Below are 15,349 nucleotides of genomic sequence, written 5' to 3'. Positions count from 1 at the left end.
AATGTATCTTACCCTTGAAAATGGCGTAGACATTGAGCATGCACTTGACTTCAGTGTGGAACAATACAAAGTATATATCACGTAAAGTTTGTGATGAAATTTCAGCAGTATCTAAATCATAGTATGGGAATTGCAGCCAATTTATTGAAAAAAATCAATCGCCCGCGTAAAATATAAGCAATAATTTATCTAGTTTGAATGAATTTCCTTTTAATTATTCTCCTCCCATTTTGACAAAGTATTGTATCGAGTATCTTCATTTCAAGATAATGATTTTCAACGAAGATGATTCATTTCGATGTTGTGAACAAAACTGTTGGTTTTGAGCTCAACGAAAGAGTAGCCCATCTCTCATCTATAAAATGGAATTTCAAGGCAGAATGATTATAAGGGGTCACAAACAAGTTATTTTTTATAAAATTTGCAGCTCACACCACGCTGTCAAGAATTTATTTTCTACATGTATTACACCTGCCATGTACTTCCTCATTTGCTTGTGCAGCACGTCTAGACGCATCCATAGTTTAGATAGGGTCATTCTTCCAAGTATGATGTAATTGTGGGTAAAAAACTAGGACCATGGGCCTTTATGGAATGTCCTTTTTCCACCTCCAATCCGCAGAACCAAAAACAATTTCTGATTTACCAACCAGAAAGTACGCAACATGCGTACCAATGGCACCAAAGGTTTCTCGCGAATCTGTGTGGTGGGTAAGGCGAAAATCTGATAGATAGATCAAGTGAGAATCGATTTAAACGAACATAGAATATGAAATTTTCGAAAAAGAGGACGACTTTATTAAACGCTAAAATTCTCGGGCATAAACTAAAAATGCTGGATCAGTTTGACGGCCATGATCCTAAACCACTTTCTTGAAGAGCAAGCATTACGGATATGAAATGCATTAGACAAGGAATTTTTCACAAGGGAAAGCGAATTGAGGAACGGGACATTGAGAAAGGATGCTGAGAAAATATTAGTGAAAACTTTTATATGAAGCTTGGATTTGTGCGGCAGAGAAACTTGGTCAATGGAGCAAGATGATGGGCGCAAATTGCAGGTTGTTTGAGATTTGGTAATGAAGAAGGATGCAAGAGGTAAAAGGGATAGAAAGGAAAACAAGCGAAGTAGTACTAGGCATGGCAGGGAGGAGAAGGCATTGATGGGAGGAATCCAAAGGAAGAAGGAAAGATGAATGCAGAGCATCCGGATTGGCGATGCAATGTTGAAGACTGATAGAGGGCAAAGCAGAAAAGCAAACTTGGGGAGGAAAAGAACAGGAATTTTGGGTGGAATTGAGGGAAGTTGAAAGTTTGGAATTGTAGAAGAGTTTTTATAGTGTGGCGCGCCAGGCTATCTTGTTAGGCGGGGGTAAAAAATGTAGCGGTAATCGATCTGTCCATTGAAATCCTACCTTAAACGATAGGTTCTAATTGCTTCTCAAAGGATATAGGATTAATGTTAGTGCCTATAAGACGAGTCACTTTTAAAACCATTTTCCGAGTATTTTATTGCGGTTGATTTCGGGTTATTTCGAATCATAGGCAGCAAGAATGGAAAGTTTCGGATCACATGGAAATTCTTGTTTGTCAGTGTGTTCAACTTTACCCAAGATGAGTTCCAGGTCTTCCTGGAAAATCTCATACCTAAAACCTCATGTCCGAATTTTGTTCCCCTTAGGGCTTAATTGGTACGAGGTGAGATCGACTCTTACATGCCCAACCAATTTTACGGGCTGATTTTGAGGGACAGAAAAATTCCTTAGGCCGATACCATACGTATTTCAAATTAAATTAAATACTTGTTTGGTTATTCATGGTGGACTCTCTAGACACTCGCCCCACATCAAACTCATCCCACAGATCAAACACAGGGAACTCACAGATCACAGTCAATATACATTCAAAAGGTATTCCGATACTTCACGGGAAAATTAACTCCCCGCCAGAGAGAACAACAAGAATCACACCATGTCTTTTCGGTGTCCTTTACCGGTAGTTTTAAGGGTCCGTAAAATGTTAGCAAAAGTAATTCACCAGCACAATAGGCAGCTTATGGAAAAATTAATCCCACGAAAGCGTCTGACTAATTAGATCCACGCGAACAATCGTGCCGATGTACATGAAGTGATTTATGAGATGTTCAATACCCCTTAAGGTCGACTCAAGGAAACCTTCGCGCCGTCACTCACAATAATATAGACATTGACACCTCCGTAAAAGTCGAGCAAGGGAAAGAAAAGGATACGGGGGGCTGTAAGTTCTCGTATTTATCCCTAGTGAGGAATTGATTTTGCCGCAAACAACGACGAGAAAGTGTGAACGCAGATTTTCTACCTGTGGTTCTCCTGTGTGTTTCTCGTGCAGGGCGGTCCCTTGTGAGGGATTTCCGCGTAAATCACGACAGAAATATTCACTTCCCTTTCAAATTCGTTCGGTACATGCCTTTAGTGTTTTTATACCGCCTTTAAGGCCGAACGAGGTTTCCTGTACTTCTTTGTAATTCACCAAATCATTAAGAGATGTGTTCATCTTTATTTCAATGAGTACTGTCACTGGCTTTGATTTAGCCCTCTTCGTAATTGCAGGGGACCAGAAGTTCACCGTTATGTCTTATTCTACTTCACAGCTCCATCCTTCAGTGTTTTTGCCACTATAGTCAGTTAACATTGCCCCACCCTTTCTTCTTCTCTCCCCCTAGAGCCACGGATTCTCCGCATTGACTCCCGGCTTGCCCGCAACGGCCGAGACCAGTGCTATCCGTACGCCGGCCACGAGGAAGGCGAGGAGGGCGAGGAAGAAGAGGGCGAAGAGGAGGAGGAGGAGGTCGAGGAGGAGGCCGGACGGCACTACGACCCCGCAGCCGGCGACGTGGTCGGGGGAGGTGTTGGCGAGGTGGAGTCCATACTGAACGAGCGAGAGATGAACAGCCTGCACAAGACGGTGCCGGCGTTGCGGCGCCACGACGTGAAGACGTCGACTATCCGCCAGCACTACTACCCCGAGGGAGGGTGGGGGTGGATAGTGTGCGGCTGCGGCTTCCTCGTGCACCTCCTCACCACCGGCCTGCAATTCTCTTACGGCGTGTTGTACTTGGAGGTGGTCAAGAGGTTTGGGGAAGGAGCCGTCATGGATGCTGGTGAGTTCCCCGAAGTCTCGGAAATTCTCAGCCCATGTCGTGGTCCCTCCAGAGCTTTTGAGCGGGGCTTTTACGGCAATTTCCGATTCTGCAAAAGTCCATAGAGTTTCCCTTCGCTCCGGGGGAGGGAAGTCTTTCTGGCCCGGTTGTCTTTTGCCTCGAATGATCCGCCGGCAGGGTAGTTTCGGGGCACAGCGTGGTTCCAAGTCAGCGAGAAGAGCGAACCCACCTCGTTCTTGGCATATCGCAAAAGACGTGGCCTGCTCCTTAACTGGACCTGATAATGGTTGAGATTTAATGAGAATACCAGTGGGGACAGGGGTCATCAGTGGTTTCCGAGCGGTATGAAGACACAAGTGGGAAAATATTAATGGCACAATCTATGAACAACTCGTCATTATAACAGTTTGAAAGACAGATGGCATGAAAACGGGTTTTTGTACTTATTTATCATGAAGTATTATTATTTTATCAAAAGCAAAGATTTAAGCAGACTCCCAACGCAAGGACAGCACCTGCTAGTTATAATATAGCGTCGACTTGATCGATTTGATCTTAAGTTATATTATTTTTTCCATATAATTATGACTTCCATACACATCAACCGTATGTTTGTTTGCAAGTTGGCTAAAATGAGAGTTAGGGTAATCAAAATAGAACTTTGCACCCTTATAGGCTGGTGGGTAATAGATGAAGCTACGTTTAAAAATTTCACTCGCTCGTTGGGCATATCGTAGTTTCAGTTAAGAAGTTTCTCGGGTGAAAAAATATTACGAATATTAAGAATCTATCTTTTCAAACGCAAAACTTGTAGGCATTTGTTTTGCAAGATCTCTTAACAGAGTATATCAAAATTGTTTGCACACCTCATGGCCTATAATTCCTTCAACGAGTAGTCTTTCGGCAACGCTTAATTGAACAGGATGTTCAAGATGCTAAAAGCGCTTGGAATGGACTACAACAACAAAAATCCATCACCTCTAAAAGAATCCCGTAATAGCTATGCGAATGAAAAAATAAAAGGAAAATAGAAGCCAAAACAAACAAAGGAGTAAGATTAGGATGAGGACGCAACCTCTCGACAGTGCTATTAAACGTATACAGGTACCTAGAAGAGGCAGTAGAAGAAGCGCGAGAATTGGGCATCTAAGGAGTCAATGCGAATGGAGAAAAAATTGACATTCCCCGGTTCGCAGATGACATCACAGTAGTAGAGAAATGCGAGAAGGCCTGCGAGCAACTCTAAATGCTATGGAACAAGTACTTAAGGAATATAATATGAGCATCAAAAAAGGGAAAACTAAAATCCTTGTGTGAGGAAGAGAGAACCTTAAGGTAGATATAACAATTCGATGAGGGAAACTAGAGTAAGTGGGATCCTTAGTCTACCTGGGCAGCAGAAGTATAGAAGAAGTTCGACCAGCATCAAGCTAAGAAGGCGGTCATTAGAAAGAGGCAACAAGTATGTTCAAAGAGCCTAAGGTTACTACCAAGGAAGCAGTTCGTTGAACGTTCGTATGGAGCAAGGCACTCCAAGAACTGAGACAGCGAACATTGAAAAAGTAGACCAGCGAAGAGTAAAAGGCTTTAAAGAATGACGCTGGAGGAGAACACTGAAGATGAAAGGGGCAGACAACGTGAGTAACGAGGAAGTGGTATAAGTATACCTGTAGAAGAGGAAAGGACCATATTGGAAGGTCAACGGCAAAGAAGAACTCGGTGGACTGGGCACACATTAAAGCTCAATGGAAGAGTTAGAAACATAATAGACCTGACAACTAAAAGGTTAATCCCCCGAGAAAGGTAAAGAGAGAAGTAAATAAGACAAGTTAATAAGAAAGTAAATGATGAAGCTATCAGGAGATGAGGGAATTTCCACTAAATGGGGGTGAATGGAAGGCTGCACTAAACCAAACTTAGGATTGAAATACGGTTGATGTTGGCTCATAATTCACCTATATGTATAATAACTTAAAAATTAATCTCAGTTGGTTTGTTAGAATACCACAACTCAGAAAGAGCAAAATATGGTATCGGCATCAATTTTTATTCCCCACGTTTCTTGTTGAAGAGCGTAATGGGGTGAAAATAGAAAATCGGGAGATGTAAGCTCAACCACCAACGTGAGCTTATATCAATATTGTTTTTTGGTTAGCATCTTACTTAGTCTCCTAAAGATCACGGGAAAAAATTGAAACACAAACGAAATATAGAATAACACGTTTGAGTTTATTTAGTGTTAAGGTCCTGCGGTCAGTATGCACCAACACGGCTCGCATTTCTAGATATCAAAGCTATAAACGTTTTAATTTATTGCATATTCATTGAAAAATGTGAATGTAGCTCTAAAAATCTCCCAAAATTGAATACTTTTCCACAAACCTCGTGCACCTCTGTGGAATGTTTATTTTAAACGGTTAGACTTTAATTTAGCATTCTATTGAGGCAATTCTTACGATTAATATATTACTGTAAAGATGGAACGGTATATTAGAGCATTGATGATACTTTTGATGGACATTCCTGTTCTAATATTCCCTCGTAATCTTTATAATACATTTCCTCTTGGCATTGAGTGTAAACACATATGGCACACTTAATGTCAAGGGAAAGATGATCAATCATGCGGAGACTACGCTTTCAGAGCAATATTTCCAGAATTATAGGCCAATTCAAAAGAACTTGAAAATGTTTTTGCCATAAGGCTTTTTCATGTATCCCCATCGGGCAGAAGTCCGACATATTTTCATCTTGCGTCCCAAGAATCATTGCTTTATACTGTAAATGAATATGAAAGTGAATTTGAAAATTTGAATTGTAAAATTTGTTAACTAACAGATCTCGCCCTGGCTATCATGAAATGATTCCGCACCATCCATTTTTTCCCTCAATGCCCCTCAGCTTTTGAACGGGTGTAGTTTTGTGTGAAATTTTCAATCCAATTGGGTCGAAAAATGAACCCGGAATCCTTTAAAAATGGAATTTATATCCATGAATAAATATTTCGAAGAGTTTTGAAGAGAAAGGGAGCGCCACTGAATATGATTTTATTGAAAAAATTAGTCATCTGCATGAATATTTACGTAGTCGAGTGGTAGCCTAATCTTATTTATGTATGGGAATTTCGCACCTACAGAAGAGATTTATCCTTTCAAATTGCATTTGGAAAGTAATTACTTTTCCGTTATGCTTTGGGACACTCCCTCTCCGTTCCTGCTGATTGATAAATTCCCAGTCATAGTTAAAATAAGGGCGTAGTTTTTTTTACCACCACCTTTAATAATCGGACATTCTTGTAACATAGATTGTTGATGAAATGTACCCATCTGTGAGAGAGTATTTTTTCGCGCAAATTTGGGCAGCAAGATTGGAAATCTTTCGCAAGCTATCACAGGCAGAAATTTAAAACACCAGCGTGGTGTATTCATCAGTATGCGCAAGCATATTAAATATTATAATTGATGTTACCTCGTAAATATAACTTGGTCGTGGCTCACGAATGCGTGCTTAAATTTGTAGTTTTTGGTTCTTCGTATAGAAAAAGTTTCTGTGTACACGATGGATACTCATCCCACTGAGATGAGTATCAATGTTTTACTTCAGGCTCCAGTAAATATCATTAAGAGAAGGCGAGTGATTAAAAACAGTAACAGTGGTGTGGGGGAATGGGAATGTGATTGATAAATTATGCAGGTGGTGGAAGCTCCATGGCGCTGCCTGTTTCCATCACGTCAGCGTCCTCGCAGAGATCACAATTCCTGGGCATTAATGATTGCCATTGGGTGTTGACGGGACCATCTCACAGCCATCCTACAGCCATCCCACGCCGAGTCGCCTGGGACGGGATATAGAGATACGCCAGTTTCGGAGAGATTACTCGGGGCATTTTCGATGGAAGCGGCGCACCGGCAGGTCGGTCATCGCGAAGGATTTCCAGTTTTTGTGGAACCAAAAAAAAATTCTCTTCTGTTCTAACTTTCCGACCGCAAAAAGGCATTTGCAATTTGGGCTGAACATTTGTTCACATCTGATTTCAGGATTATTCTCTTGTCCCCGTTTAAATATTAAATTTTTTGTGTGGCCCAGATATTTCTAATACCTCTCCGATATTAACTTAACCAATCATTTTGTGCAATGCGAGCCTATCCCAATTGATTATGCAATCAATCCCAAAGAGAAAAACACTTGATATGTAATGATTGAAATTTTATCCACTCATTTTCCGTGAATATTTTTTTAATGACGAGCTAAACCTTCACTGTTCAGCTTGATTCCACTTGTTTTCTGTTCCATCTTATTGTTATGTGGGTGAAGTGAAGGGCAATCGGAAAATATGAATGCAACAAATTGGTTTTCATTCGCATACGAAAATTGCAAAACTTTCCGAGTCCCTCGTTGCATGAAACACTCAAATCCGGAGTCTTAGTGGAATAAAAATTCAAACAAAATATCTAGAGAACCTTTCGGGTGAAGGTAACTTTAAAAAAAATCATCAAAAACTGCATGTCCTGTGGAAATAGCACTTAAAGAGAAGCGAGTTCAAACCAATCAAAGGCAACGTGTTAATAGGCCTTCGGAAAAACTCGGCTTTCCCAGCGAGAAACTTAGAAAAAGCCACTTCCACAAGGCGAAGAGGCCGTTTAATCACCACTCGGCAGATGCCCCGCGCCGATTAAATATGTAATTCTCAATTGTATTATTTTGATTGCCTCTTGTCGAACCAAGACGGAGAGCGAGCGGCGAGGGCGTGCAACTAGATCACGCGTGATAAAAGCGCTCAATGTGTTGCCTCATTTATTTTTTGTTTCCTTTTCTTTTTTCGGATTCGGTCCGGAGGTTCATCTTTTTTTTCACTCCGGAGAGGCCAGGGCGGTATTGCCGGGATAATTGCAGGGTTGGTGGTCGGAGGATGGGTCGAGGGTGGCCGGGGGGGAGTGGGATGGAGGGGGAGGGAGGATGGGGAGAGTGGGGTCGGGGAGGGGACAGGTGAGCGTTCCCCGTGTTTTCGTCGGACTGGTTGTAAGGCAAGATCGAGATAAATTCCGCTTTCCGGGCCGCGCCTCCACGGAAGGGGAGTGGGGGAGAAACCACGGGAGGGTGGATCTGGGGCCCACCCTCGCCACCCGGGCCGCACGGCCCCGCCCTCTGGTGTATTATGGCCTCGGGGCTTATTACGAGCTGTGGCGGGGAAGGGCCGCATTTCTTCTTCGGGATCGCTTTATTTGAGATGCAAACCTCTTGTAGTGCGCTTTATTCAAACCGGACCGGCCCCCGCGTTCGTCTCCCGCCTCTCAGCCTCCCGCCTGCCCCCCTCTCTCGCGGCCAGCCCCCTTAGTCGCTGGGTGGGGGGTGGAGAGGGCGGCGGGACCTCTCGGGACCGCTAACCGGAATGATTTTTGGCCGTTTTTGCATCACTTAGGGAAATGAAGGGGGCGATCGCCCGTGGGAGGGGGCGAATTTACCGGGTCGCTTCCGCCCTGCCACGCATCCAAGGGCAGGCAGATTGTGTGTGGGGAGTGGCAAGGGATGATGCGTCGTGGTCTTCTTGTGCAAGTCTCTAAAATTTGAGAGTCGTTTCACGCCCTCGTTTCGTTGACGTCGGTGACAACGTGGCTTGGTGAAGGCTCTTTTCTTCCGCGCAATGATGCGAAAGCTTGTTATCTCAAATATTTTGAGCTCGCATTGCAATTAAATATCATCTCATTCACTTTCCTCATGCCATTTCTTGGCTTAAGTGTTAAACGCACGAAAAAGTAGTTTAAATTGTATATATCCGTGTCGAGTAATTTATTTGGTTTTGTTGGTATTGTTCCAAAGGATGAGTCAACGTTCATGAAACGTCCGACAGGGAGATATTATTTTCAAGTTCTCAAGAATTGAAGCTGGAACACCATTCTGACGTTATGGAACAATAAATTTGATTTCTTAACAGCTTTTCAATCCATCTTTGTAACGACACTGTAAACATAGTATCAATTAAGTGATGTATCTTACTAAGACATGCATAAATAATACGCCTAATTACGCTGAAATAAGTGTTAATCCATGTTTAATAATATCCCGCATTTAAAGGTTGCTCAATGTATGATTAGCGTTACTTGTGATGTCGTCATACTACATTCTCGAGCGTCATTTTCCCATGATAAACACAGGCACCAACCCGAAAGTTAGTTTGATGCGAGGTGATGGTGGATCTCACCTTTTAGTAAGTCCAACGATCTGTGAAATTCTCACCGTTGGATCAGTAGGGGGCCAGCTCCTTTCCCTGGGCCGCCTACAGTTTACCTGGGCGATCTGGTATCCAAAAATTAGCATAACTTTGGTGAAGGTGTGGGTGCCAAGAGGCGCCCCCCAGAATCGAACTCGGGTCTTTTGGTCAGTATATTCTTTACGATCTACCATTGAAATACCACATCCCCCATCCCCATATATGTCTTCAGGAGTTCAGAACGTATTTTCGAAATCTAAATACTCAGTGAGTCTCTTTGGGGTGTGCCTTTACCTTGTGTCAAAACTATGGTTTTCTATTACATCACATTCGTAAAAAAAACAAATATTTTTACTCTATCTCTAGTGATGAACTTATTCCTCAAAGTTGAGTGGCAAACTGAACCATTTCTAAATGCCAAAGTAAATCGAATACCATGGTTGGAATACTCACTTGATGAAAACCTCCTGAAGGATAGTTCACAGTAGTTGGGGCGGAAGGAGGAGATTGCTGCTGGCGGACATAATTGAAAAAACTAGCTCTGCAGCAATGGGAGAATTTTTTCATTATTTGCACTTCATAAACAACCACTGGAGAAAATTCATGGATCAGCTATCATTTTTCTTGCACGGAATCCATAACTAAATGAGCTTGCAGAGTAGATATGTATATTGAATTGGGCATCGGGTGTATTACAATTGAGTAGACTGCCATTCAATAAGGTCCTCTGTTCAATTACGCATTATGGCGTATTTTAAAATGATGTATCGATCCCTCTGTAAGTAACATGATGAGAAGATTTCGGCCTGAGATGACTGGTCCTTAATCCATCTCCTATTCTCTCCCAAATCAAACAGAGTTCTTTTAATTATTGAGGGCTTTATAAAATGACTTTATTTCAATCGTGAAATCAACGTAAGATATTCAACAACCCTGAACGTTGAATGTTTTTGAAAAATAAGCTACATATAACTGCTCATTTTCTATGTTACACTGACATTTTTAACTTTTAGGCGAAAAAATATTAATTATTGTTGTATGAGGTTAGTTAAAATAAAGATAATATTTAAAATTGATCATATACATATGTAATCGGTTCAATCGAATGTAGTAGTAGTAGTATTAAGGTGAGGCGACCGATAGCTGAGGTCATTTGCGCCATAGGGGATGGAAAGGAAAGGATGAGGGGTGGAGAGAAACCCGGCGTCGGCATTAGCCTACTCTTTACGAAAGGCGCCAAGGGGTCCGCAGCTTAACGTCCCATCCGACGGACGGCGTACTCACTCAAAGTGCCCTCCACAAAGCACCTCAAGTAGGGATCGAGATACCTCTGAAAATTTTTCAACACTGCCGGGATTTGAACGCGGGCCCTCTGGGTGGGAAGCCAGTACGTTAGCGCCATCTCGATCCCCTTCCATCGAATGTGTGGCACAAAGTGAATCACAATGGGTAAGAGTTTTCCGTGTAATGAGAAAAAAGGAACTTTACAGGGAGTTTGCTTGTTAAATGTCAGGTTAAAGATATATTTGAGTCAAAGAATTATGTCCATTTGGTGAGATTTTGGTAGACGATATGAATATTTTAAGAGGGGCGTGTCTAGAACATTTGACAAATCCCGACGACAATTTCACTGCTACTTACTTGGTTCGATACATTCAGGTCTACCCCTCTGTGCCCATAGGTGTGAGTGAGGTTGGATTCCTTCTTCCAGAAGTGAAATACGGCTCATTTCCTCGGATTTAATTAGAGTCTTTTGAGACCACTTGAAAATGCCTTGAACCAATGTCAATAGGTAGTTATGAATATTGGGCCGTATCGTCCCTGAGTAATAGAATTTGGCTGATAATTTTTATAATATATTCCATTGATTTAAATGGCTTACAAGAGGTAATATATTATAAGGGGGGTATATATATATACCCCCCTTATATATATATATATATATATATATATATATATATATATATATATATATATATATATATATATATATATATAGCCGACCCCGGTGGCGGCGGGGTAACGTCCTCGTCTGCCATTCCAAGGGTCGCGGGTTCGATTCCCGCCTGGGTGATTTTCCTCCACCTAGGGCTTGGGTATTTGTAAATGTGATCATTGTTATCGTTGTTAATAGTTCGATGTAAAGGCCAGAATGCGCTGTTTTCGGACTTATACTGAATAAATAAATAAAATAAATATTATAAGGGGAAGATGTCACTTCCGTGGTGGATTCCAAAGGATATGTTCAGATAGTTTGATCCACTAGCGTCAATTATAAACCTTTTGTTTACGTTCAGGGAGCAATTTGTAAGCCAAATTCACAATATCAGATTTGTATAGTATGACTTTCATTTTATATGTCGCAATCGTATGGGTCAAAAGGTTCCCTCATCCTGAGATCAATTTTGTTTCATTTCTTGTTTGCCCTCTCTTGATTTTTGAAGACGCAATGGACGAATAAAGCTAAATGGCACACCATTTGTCTTTCCCTTTAGCCGTTTTAGTTCTTTTGCTACAGTCCACGAATCACTAGACATATTCACAGTAATGCATTCAAAATAATCATGCAAGGGAGGGACATAAATGATATCGATACATGATTTCTCGAATCCTGTTTATATCCGTTTCCATGGTATGCGCCCTCAAGTCATCGAAACCAAAGGGTCCTATAAACGCTTGCCTTGATCGAGTGCATTGGTCCGCGACCATGTGTCTCTCAACTTCCGCGGATCGCTTTGTTTCGTGGCCTTCCCAAGGCGAGCTTCAAAGACCCCGCGGGGTCGACGAGCGAGCACTCGGGAGTGTCGGTCGGATCCCTTGAAGGAGTGCACGAGCAGAAATGAATACGAATTCCTTTCCCCGACCTCGGGAGAAATTTCACGCTCTCAGCTCCGGTGACGTCGTATGCGATGTGGCGCTTGGCAGTCTTCCTCCGGCCGGAAGGCTGAGGGCACGTCATTGCGTCCCGGCTTGACCGATCTTCTTCGCTGCGGCGCGTCCGTGCTTGAAACGAAGCGATAAGCCGCCGGTGTGTTTGGATGTTTGAGCTACGGCGAAGTGACCAGTCGCTTTCTCGACGCCCTTAGAAAAACCAACAACCTACCCGTTACTTTCAGGCATCAACGTAATGGGGTTAACGTTATCCCCGGGAGGTGTATCCTCCCGAGAGCGGGCTTTGCGGTATTTGATCTTCCAGTCAGGAGAAGTGATTATCCTGTGGAATAGGCGGGTAAGGCGCGCCCTTAGATTTAACACTTGATCTATCGTTCGATCTTGTTCTTTCGGGGAATTGCTTCAGGAAAGAAGGTGGGGGAGCGTTTTATATGTGGGTGCTTCGTGATATAAAATAAAAGACGGCGGTCGCGGTGGGCGCCCTTAATTTTCATCCGAGATGGAGGAGGTTGGGGCATCTTTTTGAAGGGTGCAAAACGACCGGGAGTCTTTATTGATATCGCTTCGACGTGCCCCCTCCTGACTAGCTAAAGATTTTCCCGGCCCGATATCGAGAATTTTCACCCAGGCCTCGAGGTTTGTGTCACCCATTGCTATTATCTTCCTCGTTTAATAAACGGTACTTCAGGGGCAGGGAGAAACGATCAATTTTTTAGGCTATGTCATGATTAATGATCGTTTTATTTTCACTGGGTCAGCTTGATACTGGGTCCGTGTCGTAGTTGGTTATGTTGATAGCGACTTTTACATCTTAATGAGCCTCGAAAGGAAGATTGGGGGCTCTGAAAATGAGGCGTGGTAATCTGAGTAAGTAGAGATGTCGGTTAATCATTCACATCGGTACATGATGTTACTGCGAAAAATGTGGAGAAGAGAACCCAAGTAGGCTTGGACGTTGAATATGAACCGAAGTGTGCGCTTGGGATTAAACTATTAAAGTATTCTTAGCAGAAAGCACAGTCACTACAAAAGATAAGATATTATCAGCACTTATAATTATGTGGCTATATCAGACGAAATAATGTCTTTTTTTACAGCCGGAAAGATTGGTACGCTTTTAGTATACATGCTGCTTGTAATATTACCTATCACTTCATCATAGTCAAACCGAAACTTGGTTTCATGTTTAATCAAATCAATATATAATCATATTTTATAATTGATATGAGTTATGGCAATTTTCATCCTTATTGCGTAATACTATTTTAAGTCCGTTGAAATATCGAGTCATATAGTATGTCAGTCGAAAACATTTTCCATGCATAACGTGTTTTTCATATTATGCCTAATGCTCCAAAGAGTTTTTGGAAGGATTTTTATTCGCATTTTGATCCCTGCTTAAATGTTGAGTCAGGTGAGCATTAAATTGACCATATTTTCCAAAGGGTAGGACGTTATAGTATAGTTATCAGGGTAGCCTAGACCGACATCGTATCCCCGCTTCAATCGCAACTATGACTGTGACAAAATAATCTGAATAAATTCTTAGCAAGAAAGTCAGCAAATTAAAAATTTTATGACAAATAAATTCTTCCTACGCCAAGTTGTGATCGTTTCACAAGGAAGGTTGGGGAAGCACGCTCTGCTAACTATTTAATAGATTCATTGCCTGAAATTTATTGTTTCAGGCTTAACTTTACGGAATCTATTCATATTGAATCTCCACACAAATCCCCCCTTTTATGATGATATGATACTTGCGCAAGTCTTCATTTGTTTACTTAAAAAAACCATAAACATAATAATCAACCCGAAGGTCGGTTTGGTAGGTGATGATGGAGTTCACCCAGTACTAAGCCCGACGGCGTGCGAAATTCACACATCAGGGTATGGGGGCCAGAGCCGGTTATGATTTCCCATGAAGATCTGGTACCCGGAAAATACATAGCTTGGGTGGAGCTGCAGGTGCACCGAGAGGCTTGCCCGGGAATCGAACCCGGGCCCTCCGGTCAGTTGTCCTACGCTGGACTACCGCGACCCACTTGTTAACTTAATTATGACCTTTTTCGTTCTTCTGAAACCCTAGTCGCATCCAAATAACATTTTGAGGAATGACTAAGTATTTGTGTTACAATTCAGTATAAGGGTGGAGTTGAAAAAACCTTCCCAGCATTATATGCTGCAAGACTATTTTCTTGCCAGTTACTTTGTGTCTATTATTGCGTACGTCAATTTAGTTACAGAATAAGTTAAGGTTTAGGAGAGGGAAAAATCATGATAATGCCATTGTCTATTTGAGGATGAAATATTAGGCTTGTCATGTCTTTTCGTAAAATTATATCAAATCACATGATTCATGTACAGCACTAGTAACCGGTACAGAACCGGTAACCTTTGTATTGCTAGGCAGGGGCATTGGCCCTCCAGGCCAATCTGGCTAGCGGAAAGATAGGGAAGAGATTCAACGGTGAAAGGAAAGACGGTTAAAAGGAAATATCTAAGTGAAAAACCTGATGCGGAGTTTAATTTTGATGAAGTCATCATTGTATCGTATCGTTCAGTGTTCCTTTGAACAGGGTCCTACAGAAAACCCAAAGAGGGGTTTCCTTTTCCTCCTCCTTTCCTTAGAGTTGAACGGACCTAAATATTGGGATTGCAGCATGGATTAAATTTCTTCAACTATAATTTCATCAAATTTATTTTTATCCTGGAAGATTGATTTATTGAATGAATTGCGTATTTACTGAGAAGCATTCCCTTAGAATATCTTATAAAAAAGCATGAAAGTCAACACCGTTCTGGTATGAAATCTTATTCTTTAATTGGACAGGTGATTTAAATGTGAAAAGTATTCCAAAGAATATGTACTTCTGGACCCGTCATTATTAGTGGTAGCATTCAATTAATAACTGAGCGATAATTCCAATTACCTTTGATGGGTAATCATTTTCATTTCGTGAGCACATTACATAATTCCAAGTGCTTTTCCCTAGGTAGCTCATTAGGTAACGATTCAACATTTTCAAGGAAACCGCCAGAGATCCAACTCAAGATCAAAAACCTTTCCGAGTGAGTAAATTTTTGTTCTCCTTCCGGGCAAAAACTAATTT

At 41.8% G+C, this 15,349-nt stretch overlaps 1 protein-coding gene across 1 annotated transcript in view; it reads left to right on the top strand.

Moving 5' to 3' along the window:
- Nucleotides 1-1,079: 1,079 nt before the first annotated feature.
- LOC139694641 (monocarboxylate transporter 2-like) overlaps nt 1,080-15,349 on the top strand; it is a 103,215-nt gene continuing 88,945 nt past the window's right edge. The window contains exons 1-2 of the mRNA XM_071593128.1: nt 1,080-1,098; nt 2,702-3,139. Coding sequence (XP_071449229.1) covers nt 1,080-1,098; nt 2,702-3,139 — 457 coding nt within the window. The remainder of the gene's footprint in view (nt 1,099-2,701; nt 3,140-15,349) is intronic.

This window comes from Hetaerina americana, unplaced genomic scaffold, assembly GCF_022747635.1.
Source record: "Hetaerina americana unplaced genomic scaffold, ioHetAmer1.1.p SCAF_51, whole genome shotgun sequence".
Classification (NCBI taxonomy): Eukaryota; Metazoa; Arthropoda; class Insecta; order Odonata; family Calopterygidae; genus Hetaerina; species Hetaerina americana.
Note: the sequence above shows the minus strand (reverse complement) of the source record. Positions and strands in the feature narration are given on the sequence as shown.